Source organism: Xenopus laevis, chromosome 1L, assembly GCF_017654675.1.
Source record: "Xenopus laevis strain J_2021 chromosome 1L, Xenopus_laevis_v10.1, whole genome shotgun sequence".
NCBI lineage: Eukaryota > Metazoa > Chordata > Amphibia > Anura > Pipidae > Xenopus > Xenopus laevis.
Genome location: NC_054371.1, coordinates 61402132 through 61415998, shown reverse-complemented (window position 1 = coordinate 61415998; position 13867 = coordinate 61402132). Strand labels below are relative to the sequence as shown.

The 13867-nt window shown below is 35.9% G+C and overlaps 1 protein-coding gene across 1 annotated transcript in view; it reads right to left on the bottom strand.

Annotated features, from left to right (window-relative positions):
- The window catches only part of ttc29.L (tetratricopeptide repeat domain 29 L homeolog), a 143404-nt gene that overhangs the window by 103061 nt on the left and 26476 nt on the right, over positions 1 to 13867 (bottom strand). Inside the window, exon 4 of the mRNA NM_001096364.1 lies at positions 3024 to 3247. Coding sequence (NP_001089833.1) covers positions 3024 to 3247 — 224 coding nt within the window. The remainder of the gene's footprint in view (positions 1 to 3023; positions 3248 to 13867) is intronic.

The window sequence follows — 13867 nt, the reverse complement described above, 5'->3', positions numbered from 1 at the left end:
AATTTACATGTAAAAGTCTCACACTCTATGTTGACCGAACCATCCTGGATCATATATACTGATGTTGAATAATTAAATAATTGAACAAGCTGTCAAATTGCAAATTTGCAACTGTAAATACAAAAGAAAATGTTCTTATTTTAAGGAAAGCAAAAAAAAAATCTATGTAAATTAAAAAATGTTGACATATCCAGAATATACTATATACATTATGGTAAATACATCTGTAATAATAGTAATGTGAGCAGACATTCAGTCTGGTGTGCAGCTGTGGCCAGCTAGATAAATCAATAAGATGAGCAATTGTTACTCTTTCTATTCATTTTACATAACTCATTTAGTGCTACAAAGCATGCCTTTAAGCTCTGAATCAGGGAAATAAGATTAAAAAGCACAAGTATTTCCATGGCCAACTATCACACACTAGCGCATATTTATGAAACTGAGATAAAGTTGATAAAAATCATGGAAAAACACTTTTTTTTTGCACAAATTTGTACACATTACTACTCTACTACTACTACTAAAAGCTTGCATAGTTCATAAGCTCTAAATAAGCTGTTATGCTGTGAGGAAAAACTTGCTGAGAAAGCAGCACAAGTCCACAAGTTGCACAGCATCAGCTGCAATTACTGCAAGATAAATATGTTCACATTATTATAACTTCAGTTTCCAATTTAGATTGCCAGACTTTATTCCCACACAGTTCAATAGATTTTGCCAAGTTGAGTTCTTTATTACAGAGATAAATATTATGGGGGTTATTTACTAAAATCCGAATTGATCTTATAATTAGAATAAAAAAAGCTCAACCAAACTCCCATGGCCAATTTTGCCTTATTTGTTAATAAAAAACCTTGAATAAATCGGAGCGGGAAAAAACCTGATAACATTTTTTTTAGATAATAGCCCCTATATGTATACTGTATATATATATATATATATATACACACACACAGAGTCGTTGAGTTACATACACCCAAATTACATACACCTCACACTTACAAACAGAGGCTATTACAGTAATGTACTGTGGTTTGCTTGACGTTTATTAACATTTAACTTTAATAAACCACCTGCCCAATCCATCTTGGCGTGTGTTGTCTACTGCACAGCACAAAAAGGTAAAAATAAATATGCACAGGAAGGTAAAAATAAATACTATGTTAAGACAAACATCTGTCTAAGTTACATTTAATATGTAAATGTATACGCTGTATGTTTCAACTTACATACAAATTGAGTGATATTGACACTAAAAAATACTTTTTAAAATATGAATGTACGTTAAAAGTTACCTATAGGTCATGCTGATTATTTTTTGCTGAAAGGTTTGTTTTTGTAAGTAATTGTTAGCTGAAGTTCCTAAACCTGACTGTTTTGCAAACCTGACTGTCCCATCTCAGCCTATCAGTTAAAGTTTCTAATGATAACAGATTCCTGCTGCACAAACATGTCAGTTCCGTCATAGGTGATCACAGGGAGTCGGATAGGTAATGAAAAAGCATTGGGCAAATACATCATGGCACAATTATAAGAAGCATGCAAAGTCAATTGTATGGTAGATAAAAAAAGTTAAAAAGGTATCTCTTACAGTATCTCTTACAGACCCTATCTCATACTTAACCCTGGGACTGCTATATATATCAGATCTACCGGTTGTGTTGGGAGTGTGATTGCATCCCCTCAAGGTCCGTTGGAGCCTCTCGCTTGTCCAAATACAGAGTGAAAACGGTATCTGAAGGGGACCGGGGGGGGGGGCATGGTGGTCCTGCACCCAAGCCCAGCCAGTGATGGATACATTACTGCATAGTTTATAACGTATAAACAGTTTAGTTATATGTGTATTGAGTGCTAACTTGATATACTGATATGTTGATACTACTACATTCTTACTTTGCCTGTTTCTTCGTAGATCATCCAAAATATAAGGTGCCAGTAAATTGTTAGAGCCCATACCCTAGTCGCAGTCCTACATTTTGGTTAAACCCCCACCCCACTTCCACATAGAGAAAATAAATCGTTGCTGTTACAGACATTTGGCCATAGTTCCAAAATATAGTTCCAAATACATGTTTTTAACTGTAAAGCATTTAAAACCACAAGTGCCGAGTGCAAAGTATAATTTTTGGCTTTTTACTCATAATGCAGTGTTCCAAAACTTTAGCAAAATTGCTGCTGTGGGGGGAGTTTACAAGCTGTGACTGTGCCAATGTGTTAAAACACTGAAAATGTTAGTTGTAACCCTGATATCATTTTCTCTTCCTGCAAATGATTAAGAGAACCATGAGGTGGCAAAATGAAAGTTGTTTCAGTTTCACTAGATTTTTTTTTTTACTAGATTTTTACTTAAATAGAACAAAAAATACTCAATAAAATATAATATGTAGAAAGTATGTTCAATACAAATCTTATACATTGAACTTATGTTAACCCATGACTTAAAGCCACTAAAAGAGGTAAAGAAATGTCTTATCCACTTAATATTACAATAAAATAGAAAAAAAAATACAATTAACAACAGATTAAACATTTTTCCTCTACTATTTATTAAAATAAGAAGAAAAATATGTGTACGTGCAGAAGCTTTATTTTGCAATCGTAAATTTCAGCATTTATATAGAATATAAGAGAAGTTGTAATACTGCTTATTGTAGCAGCGTTTCCAGCAAATGAAATGACTGTATATGTATAGCTTTTTTTTTCTGAAGATCTTGGCTCGTGCATTTAAAACACAAATATTCCCAAAAGGGTGTTTTAAAATATACGCACCCTTAATCTCCTTGATTCCTGTTTTAGAGGATTAAAAAAAACGAAAAGAGCACAGCTTGATGCCAGACTCCTTTTTAACCATATTTTATGATCTACTACTTATCTTGCTATATGGCAGATAAGAGTAACGCTGATATGTGCTAAATTGTAGTAATGTTTCAGACTCAGAGATGAAACAATTTAGAATCCTCGCCTGAGGCTCTTACTGCTTCAGCTCCTGCTGCTTTTTTACCCACAATCCCCTTCCTTACCTGCTCTTTGGGCTGCCTCAGCCCGTGTCAGGAAATGTTGAAGTTGATCCAGTATTTCTTGCTGCTCTTCCAAGGGCTTCTGATGCCATATGGCTGACCCTGGCCCCGCAGCATCCCTCAAGGCGTTCCACCTCTGGATCACAGTAAAAACTTCTGAGAAAGACTTGTGATAGCCCTTCCGCAGCATCTCTATGCAGATATTTTTCTTAAGTGAATTCCTATATCTTCATTAAAAATAAATAAAAACTTTATTAATATTATTGCTAATTATACAATAAAAAAAATACAAAAAAATACAATATTTGAATATAGATTTCCCATTATTATGCATAATGCTTTAAACCTTAATAAATGGAAATGAAAAAAAAACCAATATTTGCTCTATGTGTTTTTCATATTTAATATAACTGTTGTGCACTTACTGGAAAACTGTAGCGGTGGAACTGACTAATAAAAACAAATATATGTGGGCAAGGGTTAGCACAGACAGCAGGGTAGACACTGGCTTTCTTTCAACTGCTTCAGGACATGTTTGTATGAAGCTCTGGTGACTCCATAAGGCCATTGGAGGATAACAAAGCAGTATGCATTAAATACAATATCTGCTGTATCTCCCCAACAGAGGTTTTTTAAATGTTATATTCAAATATCGCTCATACATAACAGGTGGTATGAAAAAAAACCCTGATATTAACCAAATGAAGAGAAAAGAACCTCCTCCAGTGATGCAGAAAGAGTAATATGAAAATAAATCATATTTTAATAGCACTCCATAGCATAGCAATACAATATTTGGCTAAACTTTTCATTAAAGAAGTATAATTTTAAGAAACTTATAAGCACTGCTTATTTCTTATCCAAGGTAAGCTTTCCATGTGCATCTTACCTGGAGAATATTCAGAGATTGGACAAGTATACATATATAAAAAGGTAGGTAGAACATTGCAATTTGCTGTCATTTAGAAATTGATTGTGAATTTAAAAATAAAATCCGGAGCCAAGTATAAAGAACATATATTAAAAGTCCTATGAAGAAAGGTTAAAGGATGCAACATTTGCATCTAGCCTAGTAACCCATAGCAACCAATCAGCAAATATAATTTATTGGTCAGCTGTCTAAAGAAACCTGAAAAAATGTTATGGTTGCGATGGCTTACTAGAATAAATAAAATTTTTGTATCTTCACTTTTTGAGGCATGTCCAAAGTGCGGCCTGTGGGCCAATTGCAGCCTGTATTCAAATTCACCCCGGCCCTCAGCCTCCGTCATGAAATTAATAATAATGAGGCCCCCAGCACAGTGCAATCAGGAATCGCCTAGCAGTAACATTTGGGCACATTAGTGAAATGACCTGCCACTTGGTCTATACTGCTGCCTATGTGCTGAAGGTGTTAGCAATAGACACGTACTGGCACGTGGAGACGTGTTGTTTTTGCATACTTTTTTAGGGCTGAAGGTGTCAATAGATGTACTGACGTGCCAGTACAGTAAACTAAAGAAGTATGGCGTCTGGCATCACTATGTACCAGTACATGTCTATTGCTAACACCTTCAGCACACAGGCAGCAGTATTGACCAAGTGGCAGATCATTTCACTAATGTGCCCAAATATTACTGCTATGGACACTCGATTCCTGTAATTTAATGTTATTGGTTCAAAGAATGTCGGGTTGAATTGTCAGCCCCCACACATTTTCATCTCACCAAATCTGGCCCTTGTTGCAAAAAGTTTGGGCATCCCTGTATTAGGTCATCCTTATAGCTACAGATAAGCTACATAGACATATAAAGCTGAGAGCAAAATACAACCAAATAACAGATAACTCACTGACCCAGGCCAATGTTATCACCTTTGAATTACCTTTCTAACAATAAGTACTTTGCAGTGTATTTTCAGCTGATTAATATGAAAGGTCTGCCATTTCTGTGAGATGCTTTATTTAAATGTTATTGGAAATAAATCATATATAGGATAGATAGATCCACCTTTGTATTAACTTTTAGTATGATATATAGCAGTGCTGTCCAACTTCTGTGGTATTAAGAGTCTGATAATGGAAGTCAGTGTTGACCACTCCCTGTTTTTAAACCACACCCACTTTAAATACACCCATGTTACCATAAGAACTATAAGAACCATAAGACTATAAGAACCATAAGGCCACATCTACATTAATGGTGGTAACACCACAAAAAAAAAACAACTGGTTGGTGCTCACTGCAGGGATATCACCCCTCACTCATATGTGAAAAATGTAAGTCATATTAATCTATACGGCTCCTCCTCCCCTGTGGATAATATAGCACCCCAGCACATGATTAAACACATTTGGGGCCCTAACAACAATTTCCAAATGGTAACAAACCCTGCCAGGCTCATAGAGCAGAAGGCATGGACACCTTTCAGGACCACTATTGAGGTGTAAACGATGCAGGGGCCAGTTAATCTCAGTACTGTTACCTTTTAAAGCTCACACGAGGTAAGCAGTCACAGCAGGCAGGCTTTCATGTTGGGGGGGCACACAAGGGGCCACACATTTTAACAAAATTTGTAATTGATTTTCACATTTTATTATTTTTGTTTTTCGAGTTATTTAATTTTTTTCCGGCAGCTTTCCAATTTGCAATTTCGGCAATCTGGGTCCAAATTACCCTAGCATCAATGCATTGATACGAGTAAGAGACTGGAAAATGAATAGGAGAGGACTGAATAGAAAGACAAATAATAAAAAGCAATGACAATACATTTGCAGCCTTACAGAGCATTTGTTTTAGATGGGGTCAGTGACCCTATTTTAAAGCTGGAAAGAGTAAAAAGAAAAAGGCAAACAATTAAAAACATAAACAAATAAATGATGAAGGCATTCTAAGTTGCTTAGAATTGGCTATTCTATAAAATACTAAAAGTTCATTTAAAAGTGAACCCCTTTAAATGCAGTCTCAGACCTATCTTTCAAAAGTAGTGATGTGCGGGCAGAGAAAAATTAGACCCGCACCTACTGTACCATAACACACCCCTTTCACCACCTGCACCTGACCCTAACCCAGCACGCCTCCAAATTTATAGGCTCATGCCCGCCCAAACATCACGAAGGCCGTATCATTGTGTTTTTTGGTGAAGATAGGATATTAATGTCTGAAACAAAAACTAACTGAACATTTAACTTAGGTGTGTTCTTAAATATTTTTAAAATGTGTAAGAAAGTGAATTTAGCTATGGGAGGCTTAAGATATACAGACTCATAAATAGAGACCTTATAATTGTTTCCACATAAGAAAACACAGCAGCTACAAAAAGGCATGCCTTGAACTGTTTTCTTATAAAAGAAAGCTGGAAAAATATTCACTGAAGAAACTCCACAGACAACAAGATTTTTTATTCAGGAGGCATAATCTACTGTAAAAAATGGTATAGCCAAAGGAGAAAAGACAAATTTTTGGTCTGATGCAAGTAATGGATCAATACACATAAGAGTCACTTCCTTTTGACTCAACGATATATGTTTGTTCTGAAAAAGCTTTAAATACAAAACTACAGAGCACATGTGAATGATTGAATTGGATCATATAATTGGATCCTACATTCATCTCATTTCAACAAGTTAACAATTCAATCAGCCATATTCATTTCACTTCGATGAAAGCCAATCTTACAGCAAAGATGGCTTTTTGAATAATCTCTCACTCAAGCCGTGCAGACTGTAAAACATGGAACAAATTATGTGATGGCAGTCTATCAATGTTATCTACAAAATTAAATCTGTGTTATCGGGAAAGCCAGTCCTGATACTCAATTATAAGCTTTAATCAATAATATATATACATATATATATATAGGTTCCAATGAGTATCCGCACTCTGATGCACTCCAATGGAGTTTTCTTCTGCTGGGGTGCACGGTTAAAATGTATATATTCAAATTCTGCGAAGAACCAGCACTCCCATATGTAAAAAGTAGTTTTTTTATTTCTGTTGCATTCCAACGTTTCGGTCCCTATTGGGACCTTTCTCCTTGAGAAAGGTCCCAATAGGGACCGAAACGTTGGAATGCAACAGAAATAAAAAAACTACTTTTTACATATGGGAGTGCTGGTTCTTCGCAGAATTTGCATATATATATATATATATATATATATATATATATATATATATATATATATATATATATATATATATATATCACCAAACTCATGCATTTCAAATAGAGCCACACCTATTTTTGCCTAGCAAGACTAATAAAAGATAAGTTATGGCAAAGTTTCTATGTAGTATATGAAAATTAGTATACAACATAAGGGTATGTAAGCTATCAGGAATGCTGGGTTTGCTTTCCATTACCATGCTATGTTTATATTTTTTATATCTGGAACAGTCTATATCCTATGACGAATGGCTAGTGTCAGAGGGTCAATATCTATTACCCCCGCCCTCTATGATACCATAACGCTACAGGGCCCAAGGCAGGATGGACTATAAGGGCTAATGGTCAACTGTGGACAATGGTCACTCATATAATTTATACTAGGCCATACAAATAAATGATCTCCACTCTGTTACTTAGATTCCAGAGTGTCAGCATAGTGTCAGCATCAGTAATGTAACTGGAGGGGGGCGGGACGGGCCCTGGTGCCGGACGTGCAGCTGTGCCCCCCACCCCCCTCCGTACAAGACTATATGCCCGGAAATCGGCCGCTGCGGGTGGACATCGCCAGTGCGCGAGCTGCCGGGGGGCCCTGAGGGGGTGCGGGCCCTGGCCCAATCGCACCCCCTGCTCCCCCGGTAGTTCCGCCACTGGTCAGCATGTCTCTTATGCCCTTTTGCAGAAGTGCTGCTTAATAGCTTTACCACAATGGCTATGTTTAGCCAACAGATGTTTACGAGGCTGTGGACAGTTGGAACCAGGAAACTTATGTTGCAAAACTGCACATCCTGCAAGAATGTATAAATGTATATGCCAGTAAGTCTCCTCGCCAGACCATGTATGGTATTTCTGTGTACCCTTTGTCACAATTACTGTAAATGCCTTCTGAAAGCTATATAACGCTTGGACCAAGAGGTGGGTCTTTGGTAAATCCTTGGGTGACATTCTGTGTCTTACTCCAACAGTTTACCCAGACAAAACTGTTATGTTGGATTCTGTATGAATAAATTGCCTGACTGAGTTTTGTCTTACACGAGGTCTAAATGGTACTACTAAAAATACCTTCAGCTACTAAAAACATTTAAAAGCCCAAAAGGATTGTTTTTGACATCAACATGAATTTATGTTAGCTTAGTTATCCTCGTGGTACTGTCTTACAGTTCCAGAAAAAAGTCATATTCCAGAGCTTTCCAGGTAACGGGTGGATAATAATCCCATGTATATATGTGACTGCAGTTTTCTCTGATATGATCAGGGAATATTACATAAATGATGTTCCATTAGGTCCTTATAACATTATTAAATGGCTAACCAAACATTTATTTTAAAATACAGATATGGGATTTGTTATCCGTTATCCAGAAAGCTCCAATTACAGGAAGGCCATCTCCGATAGACTCTATTTGATCCAAAATAATCCTAATTACTTAAAACTATTTTCTTTTTCTCTATAATAATAAAACAGTACCTTTTACTTGATCCCAACTAATATATAATGAATTCTTATTGGAGGCAAAACCAGCTTATTGGGTTTATTAAATTTTTAAATAATGGATTTAAGATATGAAGATCCAAATTACAGAAAGATCTATTTACCGGAAAACCCCAGGTCCTGAGCATTCTGGATAACAGGTCCCATACCTGTAGTAAGTATCTAAGACTCAGAGCCCTTTTAACAAGTGAATAAAGACTATTGGCTGCAAAGAAATTGGCAGTTATCGGTTTCCAAGATGTCACTTTTAATCACAGTTACTAAAATTGTAAGATAAAATAATCAATTGAATGGCTCCATCTTTCATTCAACCCTGCTGGGGCATATATCTTTCTTGCCATATCACTAAAGAGAGCAAGTATTGCATATTCCCTGCTAAGCCTGAACCAAGCATTACTATTATGCTTGCTCTGTTCTAACAAGGACTTCCCTATTCAACAGTTTTATATCACAAGTCCCCTCTGAACATGCCTTTTCAGATTGGAAAGCATTAAAGTAATGGCTCTAATTCACAGAACGCACAATAGAAATATGCTTTTCTGCACATTTCTGTGACAGTACCATTAATGATACTTTGGCAGCAGTAATATTTATATTATATTATTTATATTAACCTACATGCATGTAGGAAAGTAAGTAGTATAGGACAACTCATCAGCACGCATTAAAACACTGAAGCTTTTCTTTTGACGGTCACGGCTGTATATAAATTTGCACTCCTATTTGCCTAAAGAGGCATCTATCAAATTAGTATGCAAACTTTTGTAAATTTTTCACTCACTTTTGTAATTGCTTCTAACCACAGCATGGCTTGTACTAAAACAGGGAGCACAGCTCTGGCCTAGAACCATAACCAAATATGCACAAAAAGTCTGGCATTCTGTAGTTGTGCATTTGCTCAGAATATCACCTTAATTGAAAAGCAAAGGAGTAGAAATGAGGGTTTGCATTTATACAGTAAGTCTTACGAATGGAGTGCCTAATACTCCTTTTACAAAAACTTGTGGATTCTGTACTGAGGTATTTTGGTTGTCAACTGTTGGGTTCAAGCCATACTTCTAAAGTCTATAATTTAGCCTTTTAGCTCATGATGATGTTGCAGACTTATAAAAACATATGTTGTGCTATAGTTAAAAGGGTATGAAAAAAAATCATTGAATGTCAAATTTCACCATAATTGTCATTCAACACTAGTCTCCAAGTGAAGTGATAAATCTGTCCCTATGTATGCACTCCTAACAATTCTGAATTCTGAAATAATTTTTATTTCACATTATCCTTTTTCTTCACTTTGGAGGAGTCTTCCAAAGTCATGAATATGTGTTCTCTAATGCTACACTGCACACAATGGGTGTTTGTTTATTAGATCAGTAGATTAGCCTTACCTTACACCCAATGAGTAGACTATATACTAAATAAAATGGTATATTATAATTCTGTAGTTACGTACATATTGTACTGCACCATGCTTACATATCTTACTATCGCCCAGATGTGCACAAAAACGAAACTTTCAAAATTAATTTAAATTAATTTAATAAATAGTTGAAAAGCACAGATAATGTAACAAGATTCAGCCGACTTGTTGGTTGGTAATATTTACTAGATTACTAGATTTACATTTCCAGTTTAGAATTATACTCAAGGGACCTATTTTCAAAAATTTGGAATATTTGAATAAAATGGAGTCTATGGGAGATGGCCTTTCCATAAAATTTAGAGCTTTCTGGATAACAAATCCAATACCTGTACAATTGATTAAATGAAATGTACTTCCATGAGCAAGTACTACAGCTGATACATACAATACATATTTAAGTTATACATTTCACAAAGTAGACAATTAATAGTTGATTACGAATGACTCGTTTCTACAAGGCAAAATGTGCGGCAAATCATTATAAAAGTAATCTATTGCTTTAACATAAATCAGATTATTTGTGAGAGTGTATGTGTAAGAGAGATAGAAAGAGAGATAAAGATAGAACATATCAATATAAAAAAACTTTGTTATGTAAGACTTTATTATTTGCTAGTAATTACTTGGAACACTGGGGCAGGCATCACATGAATAGTTGATGTCCAGTATTATTTCATTTTTGTTTATGAGTATGTGGAGAGAACTAAAATGCAGGAATTATACTATGGAGAAAAAGTAATAACTTTACTTTGAAAATAAAGTTCACAGATTACATAGATAATCCCCATGGTGAGATCATTATGTCCAATAAAGATTTAATCGAAGTGATCTCTATTACTAAGTACAAATGCCTTCTGTGCTGATGCATTGTGGGTGTCTGTGGCACTGACAAGGCTTCTTGCTTAATATTTATTATTAGTAATTGCCCTTAAATAGTCCTGCAAATCAGCATGGGAGATAGTCTATGAAAAAATAAAATTTTCTACAGATTGAAAGTGTAATTACAACACAATAATTCAACTAAAGAAAAACCAAACTGCATAGGGCTGTAGTATCATAAGTTATAATTGCTTGTCACTGGGTTTATTTGATGAATTTGTTTGGAGGAAAAGAAAGGTGTTGCAATATTAGATAAAATAGATAACATTTTCCTGCATTTCTGCTCTTTTCTAAAGGGGCAGTATACATTTTTCAACATAAGTTTAAAGGGGTTGTTCACCTTCAAACTACTAGTTGCTTTCAGATAGATCACCAAAAATAACGACTTTTTCCAGTGACTTTCTATTTTCTATGTGTGACGGTTTTTCTAGTATTGAAGTTTAAAGTGTCATTTCTCTCCTTCTCAAGCAGCTCTGGGAGGGGGGTCGCTGATCCTGTAAACTGTTCTAAATGGATACATTTAGTTGATACATTTCTTATCTTTGTCCCTGCTGAGCAGAATCTCTGAGTTTCATTACAGGCGGCTGTTAGACTTGATACAATTGTTGCTAATACTCCAGAGATGCTGCTGAGAAATGTATCAACTCAATATTGCAAAGTAATAGTTTAGTGTCTGCACCTGAATTACAGAGCTGCCAGACTCAACCAGAGACACAAACATTCACCTTTAAACTTAGATTTTGGAAAAAAAGTAAAAAATAAATAATGGAAAGTAATTGAAAAAAGTCTTTATTTCTGGGGAACAATCTAAAAACAACTGAATTGAAAAAAGTGTTTGGAAGGTGAACAACCCCTTTAATGAAAAGAGCTTGTTTTTTGTGTTAGGCTACATCAAGGGGCCGATTCACTAAATTCGAGTGAAGGGTTAGAATGAAAAAAACTTCGAATTTCGAAGTATTTTTTGGGTACTTCGACCATCGAATTGGTTAAATTCGATCGAAGTCGAACGATTCGAAGTAAAAATCGTTCGACTATTCGACCATTTGATAGTCGAAGTACTTTCCCTTTAAAAAAAACTTCGACCCCCTACTTCGGCAGATAAAACCTACCGAAGTCAATGTTAGCCTATGGGGAAGGTCCCCATAGGCTTGCTAAACTTTTTTTGATCTAAGGAAATTCCTTCGATCGTTTGATTAAAATCCTTCGAATCGTTCGATTCGAAGGATTTAATCGTTCGATCGAACAAAAAATCCTTCGATCGATCGAACGAACGTTTAGCGCTAAATCCTTCGACTTCGATATTCGAAGTCGAAGGATTTCAATTCGAGGGTCGAATTTCGAAGTATTTTTTACTTCGAAATTCGACCCTTAGTGAATCTGCCCCCAATTGTTCTGCCCCTGCTACAAATAAAAAAGAAACAACCATTGAAGATATAGTTGAAGGATAAAAGAAAAAAAAGTATGCAATTCACTCAACAAAAGCTAAAAAGTTTCACAATACATTGTATTTTTTTGTAAGTATTTTAAACTCTGTCTGCCCAGATGTGTGCCTTTTTTTTTTACAGCAGTAAAGTACTTTTGTGTTAATGAATAGGAAACTTGGAGTAAAGAATAAGAAGGGGAAATAAAACAAGACATTCAACAGGGAGACATATAAATGTGCTTGGCAATACAGAAACTACCGGTTTAGTATTGTACCATACTTGAAACATTTAAACATATGTTTTTGTATCAGTGACACTTATTTCTTGTACTTGGCAAAGCAGTGTCAGAAACCAAGCCTCACTGGGGGTTTCACCTTAAAGGAGAAGTCAACCTGTACGGGGAAAAAACCCTCCCCTGTGTAGACCCTCCTCCCCCGGCCAAATGCCCCTAACTTATTACGCACCCCTCGGCGCAGGTCCTCTGCTGCGGAGTTCACAGACGACATCTTTTCCCGAGCATTCTTCTTCCTGCTTTGCCCAGCGTCTTTTGGCGCATGGGCAGTACGAGGCATTTACCGGTAAGGATCTTCTGTGCATGCGATGAAAGTCACAAAGTTTTCGATCTGCGCCCGAGGGGTGAGTAACAAGTTAGGGGCATTTGCCCGAGGGGAGGAGGGAGGGGGGCCTACACAGGGAAGGGTTTTTTCCCCGTACAGGTTGACTTCTCCTTTAACAATGGCCTTTTTTATATGCCTAGAACTAATTACAGTTTTTTAAACCTCATTTACAGGCTGTTGTTTGTAATAAGTTAGGTGTAAACATATCCATAACAATTACTGAAGAAGCAGCAAAATATCTCTTATGGTGTAGACACACATAGCTACTAGTAGCAGCTACTTGTTACTGCTACAGAAAAAGACAATGCTGATAGCATTCTTAGTATTGTCTATGGCAGGGTATTTTCTGGCATTTCAAGGAGATTAATTGCCCGCAGCAGCAAAGATTTATCGCAGGCAGGCCATGTGCCAAGGGGTTGTTAACTTTAGATTAACTTTTACTTTGATGTAGAGAGCGATATTCTGAGTCAATTTGCAATTCGGTTTAAATTTTTATTATTTGTGGTTTTTGAATTATTTAGCTTTTTATTCAGCAGCTCTCTAGTTTGCAGTTTCAGCAATCTGGTGCTAGAGTTGAAATTACCCAAGCAACCATGCACTGAGAAGAGAGGCTTGAAAAGATGACTAATAAAAAATAGCAATAACAAATACAATACATTTGAAACCTTACAGAACATTTGTTTTTTAGTTTGAAAGCTGGAAAGAGTCAGAAGATGGCAAATAAAAAGATTAAAAAAAAGATAAATAATGAAGACCAATGAAAACACTGCTTAGAATTGGCCATTCCATAACATACTAAAAGATAATTTAAAGGTGAACAATCCCTTTAAGTGATTGATCTTTTATTTGGGGGATAACGGCCATAATCAGTC